The 20,074-nt window shown below is 32.5% G+C and overlaps 1 protein-coding gene and 1 long non-coding RNA gene across 2 annotated transcripts; one reads left to right on the forward strand and one right to left on the reverse strand.

Annotated features, from left to right (window-relative positions):
- The first annotated feature begins 592 nt into the window (after nucleotides 1-592).
- LOC114406125 (probable 2-oxoglutarate-dependent dioxygenase At5g05600) lies at nucleotides 593-4,778 on the forward strand. Its single transcript, XM_028368708.1, has 3 exons — nucleotides 593-1,246; nucleotides 3,426-3,759; nucleotides 4,345-4,778. The coding sequence occupies exons 1-3, from the start codon at nucleotides 705-707 to the stop codon at nucleotides 4,588-4,590; spliced, it is 1,122 nt and encodes a 373-aa protein (XP_028224509.1). The 5' UTR covers nucleotides 593-704; the 3' UTR covers nucleotides 4,591-4,778.
- Nucleotides 4,779-7,553: 2,775 nt separating this feature from the next.
- LOC114405399 lies at nucleotides 7,554-8,742 on the reverse strand. Its single transcript, XR_003665195.1, has 2 exons — nucleotides 8,533-8,742; nucleotides 7,554-8,451 (listed from the first exon to the last, which is right to left on the reverse strand). It is a non-coding gene; the product is annotated as an uncharacterized LOC114405399 (long non-coding RNA).
- Between the last annotated feature and the right edge of the window lie 11,332 nt (nucleotides 8,743-20,074).

A 20,074-nucleotide genomic window follows, 5' to 3' on the forward strand; every position in this document is an offset into this window, starting at 1 on the left:
TGAGAGACGTGGGAACTCGTGAGAGGTTTTGACTTATCAACACAAAACACAAACACAAGCACACACAGTCACTAATACATAGCCAACAGGTAGCAGCTACCATCTAGTGGACCCTCCTTGTGTTTTATCAGGGCCGCACTTCATTCAGCACAAGTTACACAAACTTCTGCCTCTATTTCACTTCCAGCAAACATAACCAGCCGAAGCACACAAATTCCCTCATATCATTGAGCCGTATAATTCTCTGTTATTGATGAGTTTATCAATTTTTTTTATTCTTCTTATCCTATTTTCTTTCTTTTAATATTCTTAATCAGATAGCATGGAATATATAAATCCAAATCCATTAAACTAAACAACTTTATCAATTATCATATCAAAATTTATTAATTTCGACAAGCTTTTCCATAAATTTTGCTAAAATCAATTAAAAGGATCATGCGTTATTCTCATAATGTCACAATTAATTTTCCATAAAAGTGGTAGTAAATAATATTCATGAACAAAATCAATTTTATCACGGCGCCGAAATTTTTGCCCTCGTGTTATTGCTGTCTATATAAAGCCCCTTCTATATGCTACTCACAGCAACAAAGTCACAAATCACACATACACACACTCAAATACATACACTAGTAGTGTGGTGTGTGCCCTTCCTTTATCCTTTTGCTTTTTGTGTGCAATTAACACACACTCACACAAAAATGACGGCATGCCAAGATTGGCCAGAGCCAGTGATTCGAGTCCAAGCCTTGGCTGCAAGTGGCTTAGCCACAATCCCCGAACGTTTCATAAAGCCTAAGTCCCAAAGACCCACTAATAGTAACAATTATGCTCCAAAGACCAATTCCTCTCAAATTGGTCATCATAAGAACAATACCACCAACAGCAACATCCCAGTGATTGACATGAAGCACATCTACGGTGGTGACGAGGGAAAGAGGGCTGAGACACTCCGGCTCGTGTCGGAGGCGTGCCAAGAATGGGGTTTTTTCCAGGTGGTGAACCATGGAGTGAGCCATGAGTTGATGAAGGGGGCAAGGGAGGTGTGGAGGGAGTTCTTTCACCAGCCACTTGATGTGAAAGAGGTGTATGCTAATACACCCCTCACTTATGAAGGGTATGGAAGCAGGTTGGGAGTGAAAAAAGGGGCCATTTTGGATTGGAGTGATTACTTCTTTCTCCATTACATGCCTTGTTCCCTAAGGGACCAAGCCAAGTGGCCTGCCCTCCCAACATCCTTAAGGTATGTCCCCCCTATAATTGCTAATGTAAAAAAAAAAACATAAGAATGTTTTGGTCGCTAATGTAAAAAATACAATTTAATAAGAAATAAGAAACCCAATCAACACAATCAACAGTTTGAAACCGTCTCATAAAAATGGGACATATAATTGTGTGTAAATGTTGACCACATGGAATCCGATTTCCTTGATCATCTCAAAATTAGAATTTGCAAAAAACAAAAATTCCACTCTTCATTATTTTTCAAGTACATGTCTTTTAATGGTTTTTTATTTTTCACAAGAAGTGATTTTTCTTTCCAATTTAATGCAAAAGAGAGTGCGAGAAACATGCGACTAATCAGATTCAACCACTTCTTATTCAAGAAAAGAAAAATCAGGTTCTTTCTGGTTTTGTCTCATTTGTAAAGAAGTGGGTGAGGATTTCCTTAATTATTATTTATTACTATGGGAGGTGGGTACGTACCTAAAGCGACACTTTTGTTCATTAGATTAAGGTTTTGTAAGAACCAGTAAGATGTTATCGACATGAAATGCTTCGTGGCTCACAAAGTCGTGTAATAGGATATCATTTCATTTCTTAATGAATTTTGCTAACTAATATTCTTAGAGTATTAATTAAGAAATTGAAAGAGAAAAATATTCATTAAGAAAATTTTAAAAAAAGTCATGTTAATACAATTTGCATATTTCAATAAAAAAAATTCTTCGTTTAATTTTTTAACCAATATTTTAAAAACATTAATTAGCATTTACTTTTTTAATTAAGCCTTAGGAACTTGTTACCCTACGGTTGATTTTGTGGTGCAGTTTCATATGGTTGAAGAATCAGCTCTTTTTTAACACTACTTTGAAACGTAAACAAGTACACCGTACACCCATATGAAAAACGTGGGGATTTCAGTGACAAAAGCTATCTACCTGGTCAACATATTATAAAAAAATTATGGCACTAATGAGAGAGAGAGAGATAATTCAGATAATAACACGGGTGAAGTACTAAGAGGTTTAACTAAATTATTTGAATAGATCTTTAATTCTTACAAATCAAAAAATAAAATCCATATAGGGTTAAAATATCCAATAAAAATGGATGACGGCAAATTCAATCAAACTTTTTTCTTCTTTTAGACTCTAGTAATGTATTTTTTTCATATATTTTAATTCGTATATTTTTTTGTCAAAGTCTATATACTTTTATATTGATAAAGTATCCAATAAATGGCAGGTAAGATCAAGGTTCACATGTTTTTATATTATATTAATAAATTTTATCTCTAAACTTTAAAAATATATGAATTTAGTTCCTCAATTTTTTTTAAAGTATGATGAATTCTAATGGAAAAGAGATTTAAGTCTACATGTTTTATTTTTTTATTTTTCTCAATGAACAATAGATTATATATAGAAATAAAATTTCTCATTATAATTTGATCATCTAGTCACGTGAGCTCAACGTCTTTTTACCTTTTTTCCTCGTGGTTTTTATTGTTCCAGAGGTTACAATTCTAAACAGCTAATGGAAACTACATTGCATCATAAGTATATGATCTTTGAATAAAATTGTAGCTGGGTTGTTTTGGATCTTTGTGGCGATAAATTGAGCTACGCTAGACTTTTGCTTTTGTGTCATTTCTTGTTGGAATTTTATTTATGGGAGGTAAAACTTGCCCCCTCTGACACGAATAAAATCTGCAAACGCTGTTCACAAAAAGAGCGTAAAAAACAAATGTGTGAGCGTGACTATGGCAAAATAATTATCAGAAAGCATTTATTTCCTTTAATAGTAGATTTCCATTTTAGCCTTTGAAACTAAGTCAATTATTTAAATTCTAGAATTTGCAAAATTTTCATTGCAGTTCTTAATTTTACAAAAAGCCACTCGTTTCAAATTTTTCTATTTTAATTTTCATTGTAATTTTGCATTAAAAAGATTAAATAAACAATTTGAGTAATTGATACTTATGAAATTTTTTAAAACCTAAATCTTATATAATTTTTGAAAACCCAAATCCGAATATAGTATTTTTTTATTCGTATTTTCTCCATAGTTGAAAATGAATTAATCTTTGTAAATAACTTTAATATTGTATCAGAGAAATCATACAAGGCAACCATTAATTTAATTTCTTTCTAAATTTTTATTTTCCCTAATTAAGTTTCTTTCTTCCTTTATAACAGGAGCATCATCTCTGAATATGGTGAACAAATTGTTAAGCTAGGAGGAAGGATACTTGAGATAATGTCAATAAATCTTGGCCTTAGAGAGGATTTTCTCCTAAATGCATTTGGTGGGGAAAATGACCTTGGTGCTTGCTTGAGGGTGAATTTCTACCCTAAGTGCCCACAGCCTGACCTCACTCTTGGACTTTCCTCTCACTCAGATCCTGGTGGCATGACCATTCTTCTCCCTGATGAAAATGTATCAGGACTTCAAGTACGCAGAGGAGAAGATTGGGTCACTGTTAAGCCAGTCCCAAATGCTTTCATCATCAACATGGGTGACCAAATTCAGGTCTTTATCTAGAATATTCAAGCATTTTTTTTATTAGTCAAGTTTTTATATCATGATCACTTAGGAGTTAGGACTTATTTCACTTGAAAAATATATTTCCTGCTTTTATTTTTTATGAACTAAATATTTGCTTTTAAAGATTTATAAAAAAAATGGTGAATTAATAATTCTTTAAAAGTAAGAAATTAATAAAATAAAAATAATTTAAATTTATCTGTGAAAATAGTTAAGAGAAATAGAAAACAATTTTCTAGAAATATCTTTAGTTATATTCAAAGTCCATCCTCATAAAGTTTAAACTTTTGGTTAGCCAACAAAAATATATTCGGCATTAATTTTTTAAAACAATAATATATATATATATATATATATATATATATAATTCCACATATAAATTTCATATTTAAAGAGAAAAAAAATATCTTTTAAATTTTTTTTAGACCTTATTTATTATTGGATTGATCCCGATTATAATATATTATTATATTATGTAGTAGTTGTTTCAAATTGTTAGGGGCACAAAATTCAATAATTAATTAAAGGTTTTTTCTTATTATTCAATTTGCAATATATATATGTTTATAGGTGCTGAGCAATGCAACTTACAAGAGTATAGAGCACAGGGTGATCGTGAACTCAGACAAAGATCGCGTTTCATTGGCCTTTTTCTATAACCCCAGGAGCGATATACCGATCCAACCAGCCAAGGAGCTTGTGACTAAGGATAGGCCAGCACTATACCCACCAATGACATTTGATGAGTATAGACTTTACATTAGGACAAGAGGACCAAGTGGAAAAGCTCAAGTTGAATCTTTGACTTCCAAATGAGATGAGATTCCAATTGAGCAGTAGTTTGCAGTGCACAAAATTAATTTGCATATGAATAATTTATCATCTTTGTGTTTGTCTCAATATCAGACTCAATTAATCAAGTATCATATCCCACTTAAATTCTATGTAACACTTTACTCTGTATTTTTCTTATCTCAAATATAATATATGGTTGAGTTATTGCATATGGGTCGATTCAAGAAAGAAAATGAATAATGGGGAGTGGCAGTGTTGTCAAAGTGGCCAGCTTTCTCCTCTAGTTGCCATAGTGGGATGCTAACTAAATCTCACTATTTATGCTTGAGGAAAAAAGATAATAATAAACATGTTTTTTTTTCTTTTCTAAAATACAAATATTTTATAGTAAAAATGATTATTATGAATAATAAATTTATCTTATTAAATATTTAATACATTTACATACTTATGAAGAATAATAATAAATATGTGTCATGAATTTGAGCAATTAAAACGACAACTTTATAAAGTAGTTTAACCTAGCTAGTTGCGTGGCATATTAACCAAAGCGGGTTCCTTTTAGAAACTTATTTTCAAAAAAGGTTTGTTTTGAAATTTTTGCTGGAGGGAGTCACTTTTTGGAGGCATTTCGCCAGTCATATTGACGAGTTAGACACGTGGCGGGTGGTGGGAAATTCGCTAGTGGAGTTGGCGAGACATGGGCCATGTGGCGTCTTCTGCCATTCGTAATGGTGAAATGTTTTTTTGTATGAAATTTTTTTTGAACTTGAAATGGTCATAACTTTTGATATGAATATCCGTTTGAGGTCCATAATATGTCAAAATGTTCGAAATTGAATGAGGAATCCCCTAGTCAACTCATTTTTCCAAAAAACGCCTAAGTAGCTCAAAAATAGCATTTCAGATAAAAAAATGGTTTTGAGCTACTTGGAGGTATTTTTTGGAAAAATGAGTTGACCAAATCCCCTTAGGTGTTAGGGATTCCTCATTCAATTTCGAGCATTTTGACATATTATGAACCTCAGACGGACATTCCTATCAAAAAAGTTTAAAAAATGTTCTGTACAAAAAAACATTTCGCCATTACGAATGGCGGAATACGTCACGTGACCCATGTCTCGCCAACTCCACTAGCGAATTTCCCACCACCCGTCACATGTCCAACTCGTCAACATGATTGGTGAAATGCCTCCAAAGACTGACCCCCTCCGAATTTTTTTTTTAAAATAGACCCCTTTTAGGAATAAATTTTTAAAAGGAATCCGCTTTGGTCAATTTGCCCTAGTTGCGTTTACTTGTAGCCAACTTTGGATTGTTGCTTCATGTTTATCTTTGGAAACAATGAATACTGGTACTATGCAATTGGCTTTTTCTTTGATCAGCTTCTTTTCTATTATTGGGGAGTTAGTGCTTGGCCCGTTTGCACCATTAATGTCTCTGTAGTTGCCATATTCCAGTGATGGGTTCTGTTTGCATGCCTTTCTCATAATATTCACAGTACCCAACACAATGGTAACCAAAGAAAAGTACCAAACAGAGTGGCTGGAATATTATTACAAAGTTAACTGTGGTCCTCTCTCACCCACCATCGTTTGTCTTGTGGGGAACAAAAACGTGTATGAAGACTTCATTAATATTTTTTCCTTTTATTTAAGCCACCATAGGCTTGATAAAACACACGTTTTTAATGCACCCCATTAACTATATTATATATTAATTAATTAATGAATTTAATAATATGGCGACTGATTAGGCAATTTCAATTCAATCACGTCATCTTTTTTTGATAAAATGGATGACAGGATCTATCACATGTCACAATGAGAAAAGATCTACCATGCACAGTGCTCACGAGTTTAATTATGGTAATTATAACCTTATAATTGGAACAGCTAGCCATACAATTCAAGTTCCATTTGGCCCATTGATGTATCAATTCCTAATTCATTCACATATTTTTTTTTTTCTCGAAAAGTGGTTATTTGATTGAGAGAGGAAATTATTATTTAAAAATAAATTTTCAAAAAATAACATGAGTTTTACATGGTTTTTCTTTACTTTAATTTAAACAAATTTTCTCAATTACCTTTTATTATTTTCTTTTTTGCACAATTAAACACACTAAGGATATGTTCGAAAGGACAAAATCAAAGTGAAAGAAAAGAAAATATGCATAAAAATATTTCTTCTTTGTTTCATTTAAGAGAAAATAAATAAAAAATTAAAAAAAGTTGACTTCAAACGACAAAAGTTTTAAAAAAATTTCCTTCTGTTCTTTCTTCAATTCAAATTTTAAAATTATGTTTTCTTATTTTCTTTCCTCCTTATCAAACATTAGTAAAAGAAATGATATTTTCCTCCGAAACCAACCTACCGAAACATCCTCCGACCCATTAAAATTTAGCCGCCTGTCACCATCTTTAAAAATACAAAAATTACTTAAGTTTAACTCTTTAAAGTTCTTTTTATTCAAAAGTTAGGTTTTTTTTTACCATTTTGCACATTCTTTCTCCATTTTTTTTGCTTAAAATACACTATTGTGGGAATTAATTCCCAAAGTACACCACTTTCAGCAACTTCACAGAAGTCGGGTTCTGACACCCCAATTTCCCTTTTTCCTTTTTTTTTTAATAAAAAAGTTTATATATTATTAAAATTAAATATTATATTATATAAAATTATTTTTAATTAATTTAAAAATTATTTATTTATTAAATTAATTTATGTAATATTATTTTATAATTTAATTTTGTTATTAAGAAAATGATATTATTAAATATAAGTATTTTTGTTATATTATTTAAATTATATAAGATATTTTGTGGGTAAATATATGTTTTAAAATCTGAATTTTGTATAATAATATATTTATTTTAGTAAATATTTATTTTGTATAATAATCTAAATTTTAAAATTTTTAATTTAACTATTTTACTAAATATAATTAGTTTGTTTATGTTATTAGATTTAATTAAAAATGATAAAACTAAAGCTTTTAACAATTTATTTATATAAGAACATTATACTACGTCATCAATAAAATATTTAAACAATGACATTTGTCTAAGGAAAAACTAAGATGAGGATATATTAGGACAATTATTTTTGCTATGACCATGTTGCCGGCAAAGTCCACATTTTTTTCTACTTGCTCGTTCATTTTTGTCTTCGTCCATCTCAGTAGGAATGCGAGTTGAAACGGGACGACCCTTTGCAGTCCTCTTTCTCCTTGGATCAGGACCCCACTGATCTCCTTCATATTCTTGTCACATTGATTCGTGTGGCAATAAACCAAAGGAGTTGTCGTAGATGTGCAAAATGTGTTGTAAAGTGAATATCATCGGCACATAGGTCATGGGATCAACATTGACAGATTTACAGGCAGTCATGACGTGAGAACACGGTAAATATTTAGCCTGAAATTCACCACAATCACACTTTTGGGATTGTAACATTACTCTCTAAACCTTCCAGGTGGTCTGGGTGTTTCAAGTGGGGATTGAGTCTCTGTTATAATAAAAGTGTGATTGTGTCTGTCGAATTCATTTTACAATGTGTGTATTAGATTCTTGTTGACCACTATTGATTGCATCGAAGACGACTTCAGAATACTGTGAGCCGGAGTTGATGCAAAGAGTTGTGCGGTCTTGAAATAGGTCTCCTCAACCAATGATGACACCGACAAATGTCTTGTGTTTTTGAACATGAAATTAATAGACTCTGACAAATTGGTAGTCATATGTCCCCAACGTTTCCCCTCATCAAAGCATTGTACCCATTTTTGTTTGGGTAATTGATCAAGCCATTCAGCTGCACTTGGCTTATTCGCACGAATATCCCCAAGATGTGGCCAGTGCATCTTCTCCGTTTATGCGTACCCTGTAAATATTTAATCAATGTATTATGTTATAAAATTTGATTGAAAGAAAATTATAACGAATAAATAAAATAGATTCTCACCAGCCAACATAAGTGGTTTCTTTAAATGTTTGCAGTTTGAGTTACCACGAAGAAAGTTTTGTGCAATGTGGCGCAGGCAAAAGAAATGGGATGTGTCCTGGACCCATAAGTTACTTGGGTTGTTGTAGGCACTTATAATTGAGGAGTGTCGTTCTGAAATAAGAGAAATGTTAATTTGCGGAGTAACATGTCTTCTCAAATTCTTTAGACGTGTTTGACTGAGATGAATTGAAATAGGGACACGAAATAACAATTGAGCAACTTGTTCAGTTGCTCGAGTAGGAAGACGATTGTTAATTTTTCGAATGAATTGTGTAAAAGTAATAGAACGACTGGCGTAAAAAAATATTGGGGTCGTACATTGGTATGTCGATCCTTGAACTGGATCGTCTACAATGTGACCACTGTGGTAAATGAGGGTCGAAATTTCTTTAGGTGGAGCCATGGTGGTGCTTATGGGATATGAGTGGAAATGGTGTGAGTTACAAATCGAGTTTTGTTTTATGAGAAAATTGTTGTGTGTGATATGTTGTTGTCAAATGGTGATATTATATATAGGCTGAGAAAGTTTAGTACCAGAGTTAGATTGGAATGTTAGGTGGGAGAGTTAGATTGGAAGGTTAAGTTGGGAGAGTTAGTTACGAGGGTTAGATGGGAGGGTTAGGTGGAAGTGTTAGATTGGAAGGTTAGATGGGAGAGTTAGATTGGAAGGTTAGGTGAGAGAGTTAGTTACGAGGGTTAGATGGGAGGGTTAGGTGAGAATGTTAGATTGGAAGGTTAGGTAAGATAGTTAGATCGGAAGGCTAGATGAGAGGGTTAGGCAGCAAAGTTAGTTACGATGGTTAGGTAGGAGAGTTAGGTAGGACATTAAGTGTATGTGAGTAAATTAATGTACACATGTGAGTGAACAGTATGCAACCTCACACATTAATATACATGACAGACTATTCGTTTAATCATGATTGTTGACCGTAGTGTTCCGTATCGCATGCCAAGGTCACATGGATTGTTCAGAAACATGTTAATGGGATAAACATACGCATGTGAGTGAACAGTGTGCAACACCACACTTTAATGGGGTGTCAATGCATGTGAGGGTTAGGTCTGACATTGCTCCGCATCTCTGAAATGATGCATATGTAGACTATTATTACTGAAGTAAATTAAAACTAACAACTTCAAAGCATGCAACAACTACAACTAGATAATAAAGACGGAGAAAAACTTCAATGCAATACAACAACAAAATATGTTAAATTATTCATTCTAATTTCATGGTATTCTCCAGCTTCTGCTCCATGTCGGCCCAACTTAGGTCATTAACTTGAGTAGGTGATAATGAATTATGAACATTAACTTTAAGTTCCATACATATTACACTTCTCATATTGAGAAATGTATGAAACATGCATGAGACACCTTCTTCGTCAATAATTTGAATTGCCCTATATTGAACTTCACCATTTAACTGATATACAGGACAATGATACCAAAGGGTATTAATTATAGGCGTAACACCATTATCTGTAATTGATGACTGTATTACAGTAATTATATTTGGTAGCGTCATTGTTGGATTCAAGAGTTACGACTTTGTGAGGTATAATACTATCATGATCTGCACCTTAAATATAAACATACATACTAACATGTTGCCTTGTTGGCATATATTTCAGTTTTCTTGGGTCCCATATAGAGGATTTGAAGAACACCTACCCAGACGTGCATATAGAGACATGGAGATTTGGTCTGCATGTACTACAATTATTTGTTTCTCGATTGTCGAATGACATCAAACAAATCGGGTGAAGCTACAATTTGGACTACAACAAGATATCCCTGTTGATCCCATGAATCTTGATCTACTTCACCAAATTGACATGCGAGGCAATCATTACACTGATTGGATGGAATATCATGCGGAGTGGATTAATATCTGGAAAAACAAACACAACAATATTTTAGCTGGACAATGGGTTGAAGGAATAGTGACACATACACTAGCATACATGGAATGGTATAGAAAAAACACTACTTTGTTCTTGTCTGTTGAACAACAACTACATGATCCACGCACAACAATTACACAAAATGTTGCAGGGTCAGGTGTTGAACAAACACATTTTGAAATTCCACATCCTCAGTCAATGTATTCTACTCCTTCACCTGTTCATCAAACTTTTGGCCACACTGGCGAGTCAGTCACCGCAACCACCCATGAATGGATGATCGATTTATTTGGCGTCGATTTCAATACACCAAATTCAGCGGCATCATATTTAGCTACTTTACAACAGTTCGATGCACCACATTCGTTTGGAGAACAAGGTCAAAGTTCTTCAGCTGCAACAACCAACATTGAAAATACTAACATGGAACAACAACATGATCATGACGTGGAAGAACTAGTCATACTGGAAAGAAGAAATCTGCGATGTAATCGGTGTCCACCACCTTGTGGGACTGGTCATCGTCTTGGTCATTGAAGTATAAAATGTTGTGATAATGGGATCAAATATGTTTAAGTACCCCTGTAACGGCATCATCAAATATGATTTGGACCCTTGCAACTATGGTTAAGTACCCATGTTCTGCATTTCTTTAAAATTATGTCGAACACATTAATGATGTTTGTGACTCATTTTTTCTATAGTTTGAACGTCAAAGAATCCAAAAAAAATTATTTCGTGCACCAGTTCCATCGGCTAACACCTCAAAATACAAGTACAAAATAAAAAAAAAAAACTATGATTTGGACCCTTGCAACTATGCTTAAGTACCCATGTTCTGTATTTCTTTAAAATTATGTCAAACACATTAATGATGTTTGTGATTCATTTTTTCTATAGTTTGAACGTCAAAGAATCCAAAAAAAATTATTTCGTGCACCAGTTCCATCGACTAACACCTCAAAATACAAGTACAAAATAAAAAAAAAAACTATGATTTGGACCAATGCAACTATGCTTAAGTACCCATGTTCTGCATTTTTTTAAAATTATGTCGAACACATTAATGATGTTTGTGACTCATTTTTTTTTATAGTTTGAACATCAAAGAATCCAAAAAATATTATTTCGTGCACCAGTTCCATCGACTAACACCTCAAAATACAAGTACAAAATAAAAAAAAAACTATGATTTGGACCCTTGCAACTATGGTTAAGTACCCATGTTCTGCATTTCTTTAAAATTATGTCGAAGACATTAATGCTGTTTGTGACTCATTTTTTCTATAGTTTGAACGTCTGAGAATAAAAAAATTATTTCGTGCACTAGTTCCATCGACTAACACCTCAAAATACAAAAAAACTATGATTTGGACCCTTGCAACTATGCTTAAGTACCCATGTTCTGCATTTCTTTAAAATTATGTCGAATACATTAATGATGTTTGTGACTCATTTTTTCTATAGTTTGAAAGTCAAAGAATCCAAAAAAAATTATTTCGTGCACCAGTTTCATCGACTAACACCTCAAAATACAAGTACAAAATAAAAAAAACTATGATTTGGACCCTTGCAACTATGCTTAAGAGCGCATGTTCTGCATTTTTTTAAAATTATTTTGAACACATTAATGATGTTTGTGACTCATTTTTTCTATAGTTTGAACGTCAAAGAATCCAAAAAAAAATATTTCGTACACCAGTTCCATAGAATAACACCTCAAAATATAAGTACAAAATCAAAAAATTATGATTTGGACACTTTTTCCATGGTAATAACGTCAAAAACTTCAAAAAAAATATTCGTGACACACTGCAATTTTCACAAATCAATTTTTTTTTACTCTGAAATTATAATGGACTTCTGCTGCATCAATTATCAGGGATAAATCACAGTCGAAATTGACAACATTCGGCAATTTCTATAGGTCTCTAAAAAAATAAATGTCTCACCAATAAAACTGACATGACATGCACTACTCAATTTTTTTTCACTCTGATAATTATAATGGACTTATACTCCATCAAATACCAGAGATAAATCACAGTTAAAATTGACAACACTCAACAATTTACACACGTCTCTAAAAAAATAAATGTCGCACTAGTAAAACAGACATAACATGGACAACACAATTTTTTTCACTCTGATAATTATAATGGACTTCTGCTCCATCAATTACCAGGGATAAATCACAGTTGAAATTGACAACACTCAGCAATTTCCACACATCTCTAAAAATATTAATGTCGCACCAGTAAAACTGACATGACGTGGACAACTCAGTTGTTTTTTTTACTCAGCAATTTGCACATTATGGACCCTTGTAAATATGCTTAAGTGTTCATTTACTCGTTCATCTAAATGCACAGTTAACTAGTGACTCACTCAATTATAACCAAATTCTATAAATATCACTACAACTAAAGACATTCGTAACAATTTCAAATTTTCATCTCAATCCCTACCACAATGTGTCACCTAACTGCATATGTTTGTGTTTACTACGACGACCAAATTTGCAATACTAATGAGGGCACCACCTTCGTTAGTAACAACACAAAAACTTTCATGATCGACAAGGTCATAACCTTTACACAATTTCTTGAACTTGTTCACCAAAAACTAAACATTGACCCAGAACAACATATCCAACATCTCCATTTTCGGTGCCCTATATTTGAGTCAGGACAACATTATATGTACACATCTTTTATTCTACGAGATGATGCTGATGTTCGACAAATGTTCAACATTTTTTACAACAACCCATCACTACCATTTGTGGAGTTATTTGCCATAATCTATCACAATAATGACCCACCAAGCAACCAACATGGCTCAACCTCTAATCTTGAGGACTTATCAGGTGAATACGAGACTTGTTGGCTCAAAAACCATGATAGTGATACAGACTCCTCTTCCGGGTCCGAAGGAAGTAACTTGTCTCTATCCCACGAACCTATATTCAAACGGGATTGGTAATCTACGGATCATTCATGTCTAAGTTATTTCTTCTTTGAGATTTTCATGTAATGTCTTATGTCTGTCTTCAATTATCACTTTACGTATTGAAATAATTTTTCCTTTAAATTTAAATTAGCAATTTTCAGTTTACCCACTTTTACTGCAGTAGTTGACATGGTAACATAACTGTCAAAATTCACAATACTTTTTCATTTACACTACACTGTTTTTAAAAATTAAATGTCTCATCGACAAAACTGACATAAAATGGACAACTCATAATCTCTTTATTCACTCTGAAAATAACTATGGACGTTTGGTGCTTTAATTACAAGGGAAAAATCACAATCCAAATTGACAATACTCTGCAATTTGCATACGTCTCTAAAAATTAAATGTCTCACCTGCAAAACTGTCATGAAATGGATAGCTCATCATCTCTTTATTCACTCTGAAAATCATCATGAACGTCTGTTGCTTTAATTACATGGGAAAAATCACAGTCCAAATTAACAACACTCTGCATTATGAGCTGTCCATTTCATGTCAGTTTTACAGGTGATACATTTAATTTCTAGAGACGTGTGCAAAACTGACATGAGATGGACAACTCATAATCTCTTTGTTCACTCTGAAATTATAATGGACGTCTGCTACATCACTTACTAGGGAAAAAGAAACATTGGATTCCAATACACATCAACGTGGCAGAATACTGATACAACTATAAATAACACAACACAGACACAATACAAACACACAATCTCACACAACATAATTTCACAAACCAAATTCAATCTTATTACTATGTCATTTTTGGGAGAAACAAGCAGTCAGACCATTACTAACTCCATATTAGCTTTTATTTTTTCAAATGGATCAATCAGTTACAACCAAACTGGTGTTTATTTTCAAAGTCTCATTCCAACACCAATGCGAGTTCCTAACAACTATTCTTTTGATACACTCAAGCGTAAATTCAATCTTATTACTATGTCATTTTTGGGAGAAACAAGCAGTCAGACCATTACTAACTCCATATTAGCTTTTATTTTTTCAAATGGATCAATCAGTTACAACCAAACTGGTGTTTATTTTCAAAGTCTCATTCCAACACCAATGCGAGTTCCTAACAACTGTTCTCTTGATACACTCAAGCGTAGAATGCACAACACCCTTCAAATAACCAACGATCAATTACTGGATGAAATCTACTACCGACAGTCATTCATAGATGCAGGTCAACAATATTTTTTTCAATCTTTACAATTGAAAAATGATGATGATGTTTACACAATGTTAATGTGCAATGACCAATACTCGTGTGTTGGCCCTATAGAATTATTATGTACCATTATTAGAACACCGGATGCTATACTCAACCTGCTTCAATCAACCATCACTCCTACTCATGATGCAATTATGTATTACAACGGGAAGTGGAACATACCACGTCAAGGTGAGTTTTTGGGTTACTCCTTTACTGAAACTAATCCAATAAGATTTGACATTCATTCGGGATGTGACATGGAGAAACTCAAGGATTTAATCAAGTAAGTTGCACCTACAGGGGTTCCCCCTAATGGAATTCACGAATCACAATTGGTTAGACGATTGTTCTTTCGACAACCAGGTCATTCTAAGTATTCCGAAAATTTGATTGAATATGACATAACAGAATTGAAAAATGATGAAGACGTGCTAAAGGTGTTAGCACAATTCAACTATTGGAAACGATTATGCACAACAGAAATTTTGGCTATTTTTAGCAAATCAGTAATCTAAATAGAAGAAGACATGTATTCTGCACAACATATATCAGATCCTCATTAGTTTTGTTATGTTTGCATTGCAAGTGTAATTTTTAATATGTTTCATTATTGTCGAGTATCATTTCATTTTAGTTACTGTAATTTGAGTATTTTGTCTATGATAGATTTGTCATATATTTTCTCGCGGTGTTTGTTTTTTTACTGTATTTTAATACTACTAACTAATTTTATTATTTTTTAATTACAAGAACATACAAAAATTAACAAAACATAAATTTAACTACACAATTACATATAACATAAATAAAAAATTATACTCTAATTTTATCCAATTTTTATATTTTTCTTTATATGTATATTTCTCTTTACAAAAAATTATAAAATAATATTACATAAATTAATTTAATAAATAAATAATTTTCAAATCAATTAAAAATAATTTTATATAATATAGTTAAATTAAAAATTTTAAAATTCAGATTATTATACAAAATAAATATTTACTAAAATAAATATATTATTATACAAAATTCAGATTTTAAAACATATATTCACCCAAAAAATATCTTAAATAATTTAAATAATATAACAAAAATACTTAAATTTAATAATATCATTTTCTTAATAATAAAATTAAATTATAAAATAATATTACATAAATTTATTTAATAAATAAATAATTTTCAAATTAATTAAAAATAATTTTATATAATATAATATTTAATTTTAATAATATATAAACTTTTTTAAAAAAAAAGGAAGGAGGGAAGTCGGGGCCGACTTCTTCCGTGAAGTTGCTGAACGTGGTGTAATGTCTTTTGCTCTCTGTCTCTATCTATCAAGTTTGTTATCTTATGCTCTTTGTCTCTTAACTTCTTCTTTCTTTTCTTTTCTCTCTCTTATCTTTTCATAATTTTATTCTATTTGAGTTTCTCTTATACGATAAAATATTGTTATTATAAATATAAAAATATTCAAAATTTATTTTTTAAAAAATTTCAATACATTTCTCATCCTAACAAAATTAAATAACATTTTTTATTTAAACATAAGTTTAGATAAATTTAAATATACATTAATGATTTTTTATATTGATTATATATATATATATATATATATATATATATATATATATATATATATATATATATATATATATATATATATATATATGAAGTTTTTTATATCATGATACCTTTCAACAGAATCACATTAGCTTTTTTAGTTGTTTCTATATTTTCTTTGTATATTCATGGAATTTAATGAATCTCAACCTCACAAAATGATTAAATTGTTACCTCCAAATTGAGAGTGGTTCAACTAAAATTGAATCTTGAGACAACAACATGCCCTCATATATTTTACTTAAACATGTTGTGTTGGTTAATTTGAAAATCGAGATAATCCTGGATAAATCTGAAGTCGTGTATAAACACTTTCAGATTGAATCAAATTTCGAGGTTCAACCAAAATTGTTCAATCGGATAAAATCAGAAGATTATAATTCAAGAGTTTTGTTTTGGTCTTGTATGTTTTTCACATGTCATGCTTTCTGAACCAGGATGATTATTTATAATCAAAGAACAGGTGGTTTTTGGCGGTTGATGGAAGTTATGGAAGTTTTATCCTTTAAAAAAAACGGTTGGCGGTTGATGGAAGTTTATCTTTTTAAAAAACTGTCTTTTCTTGAAAAATAACTTCCATGTAACTTCCAAAATTTGACTTCCATGTAACTTCCAAAATTTGCCTAAACCGAGCATCTCGTTATTACATTAAATCAAGCGTGCACTCTTATTTTAACATAATAAAGAGATCAATTACACTAAAATGTCCAACAAACCTCCCCCATTTTAGTGTAATTACCGATCAAATCACCAAAGTCATAACATACAACAAACTACTGCATAGATGAAATATCGTGACGATTGAATTTCATCTTAGCAAATTACACATTTCAAATATTCGAATATCAGGGTGTCACTAAGGATTGAACCCTTTCTATTCATAATGAATACATGAAGATAATCTGCATAATAGTTTATAACATTACTCTTGCTCGACACTAGTTTACTAGCCTGTGTCCCTATCCTTCATAAGCATATCAAAGCCAAGTCCCAGCTTCTTGAAGCGGCTAAACTTCATGCTTATATAGGTAGTCCTTTTCTTTCTTGCACCTGCAAATGCAATTTTTCAAAAGAACCATTGAGAAGTTATACTTCAACCTCCTTAACTTACAGAACCGAACACATTCCTTTTTGGGATACTTTCGATGATGTGTTCCAATCTCTACATTTCCACATTGAATTCAGCACCTAATGTCATATTAGATGGGAATTGGGTATCTTAACATAAGAGATTTCAGATGGACTTTAATCCTAATCCCACAGCCGACCTTTTCACGAGATCTCTACTTAACCCTTTGGTTAAATGATCGGCCAAATTATGCTAAGTTCTCACAAACTCCACTGATATCACACCATGCATGATTAACTCCCGAACCATGTTGTGTCTAACACCCAAGTGTCTAGACTTCCCATTATACACTTGACTATATGCCTTAGCCAAAGTTGCCTGACTATCACACCTGATAGACATGAGAGGTATAGGTTTGGGCCACAATGGAATCTCATAGATCAGATTTCTTAGCCACTCAGCTTCTTTACCAGCTGTTGCTAAAGCTACAAATTCAAATTCCATTGTTGAATTTGTAATGCAGGTCTGTTTCTTGGATGCCCAAGAGATAGCACCTCCTCCAAGGAGGAATACCCAACCACTTGTGGATGAATAATCCTCCATATTGGTTATCCAACTTGCATCAGAGTAACCTTCAATAACCGAAGGAAATCCAGTATATGTCAAACCATAGTCAATGGTTCCCTTTAAGTACTTGAATACTCTATTCATAGCTTGCCAATGATGAGAACTAGGATTACTTGTAAACCTACTGAGTTTAGCAACAGCATAAGCTATATCAAGCCTAGTACTAATCATTGCATACATGAGTGATCCTATCGCCCTTGAGTATTCAAGTTGAGACACTGCTACACCTTTATTAGGTAATAGCTTCAGGTTAGGATCAATGGGAGTACTTACCGGAGAACAATCTTTAAAATTAAATTTCTCCAATATCTTCTCAATATAATGTGATTGAGAGATGAAAATGCCATTGTTTCCACGTTTGATCTTTATTCCTAAGATCACATCCGCCTCCCCCATATCTTTCATATCAAACTTAGAAGACAAAAATGCCTTAGTTTCATCAACTTGATCTTGGTCGGTACCAAAGATCAACATGTCGTCTACATACAGACAAATGATAACTCCTTTGCCATGAGTATCGAACTTGCTGTATAGACATTTATCTGCTTGGTTTATAACAAAACCACTAGACAACACAACCTCATCAAATTTTTGATGCCATTGCTTAGGAGCTTGTTTCAAGCCATAAGGAGATTTCATCAGTTTACACACCTTATTTTCATTTCCTGACATAACAAACCCTTCAGGTTGTTTCATGTATATCTCTTCATCCAATTCACCATTTAAGAATGCAGTTTTCACATCCATTTGGTGAATCACCAGATTGTGGATAGCAGCAAGTGCTAACAACAGTCTAATAGTGGATATCCTAGCAACAGGAGCATATGTATCGAAAAAATCAATACCCTCCTTTTGCCTAAAGCCTTGGATAACCAATCTGGCTTTGTACTTGTCAACAGTACCATCCACTTTCATCTTTCTCCTAAAGATCATCTTACATCCTAATGGCTTACATCCAGGAGGTAAGTCAACCAATTTCCAGGTATTATTTTGCATGATGGAATCCATCTCACTTTGGATTGCTTCTTTCCAGAATACAACATCCCTTGAAGCCATTGCTTCACTAAAAGTCTTTGGGTCTTCCTCAACATTAAGGCAATATTGATATTGAAATTCAATATCATTCCTTGACCCTTCAACCAAATAGAGTTGAAAGTCATCACCAAATGACTTAGCCTTTCTTACTCTCGTACTCTTTCTAGTTTCAGTACTAGTTGAAGGTATATCCTCAATATTAACTGAGACTTTCGACATGGAATTCATGTCCTTTGGCCTAGGTATACATGTAAACCTTTGTTCATCAAAGATAGCATCCCGTGACTCTATAACCAAGTTCAAAGCAACAGAATCATTAGATTCTAGCACATAGAATCTATATGCTTTAGAATGTTCAGCATATCCAATAAATATGCAATCTATACCTCTTTCACCTATGGTTTTCCTTTTAGGTTCTGTAAGCCTGATTACAGCCCTACATCCCCAAATTTTGAGATAACTCAAATTTGGTGTCTTTTTGTGCCAAAGTTCATATGGGGTAACCTTATTCCTTTTGTTAGGAATTCGGTTCAACAAGTAACAGGCTGTCAACATAGCCTCACCCCAAAATCCTTCACTTAAACCCGAATAGGATAACATGGAATTCACCATTTCTTTCAAGGTTCTATTCTTCCTTTCGGCTACACCATTCTGTTGTGGTGTATAGTGAGCTGTAGTTTGATGTATTATTCCAGTAGATTGAAAATAAACCGGATCATAATACTCACCTCCCCTATCCGTATGAAGAGTTTTGATTAGCCCATTTTGATGAAGTTCTACCTCTTTCTTATAAATTTTAAATTTATCAAGAGCTTCATCTTTTGTATTTAATAAATATACATAACAATACCTTGATGCATCATCAATAAAAGTAACAAGATATTTTTTATGACCTAATGATGGAGTAGCATGCAAATCACACAAATCACTATGAATAAGGTCTAAGACTTTAGTCTCACTTTTAACATCCTTAAAAGGTTTCCTAGTGATCTTGGTCAA

This window comes from Glycine soja, chromosome 3, assembly GCF_004193775.1.
Source record: "Glycine soja cultivar W05 chromosome 3, ASM419377v2, whole genome shotgun sequence".
NCBI classification, from domain to species: domain Eukaryota; kingdom Viridiplantae; phylum Streptophyta; class Magnoliopsida; order Fabales; family Fabaceae; genus Glycine; species Glycine soja.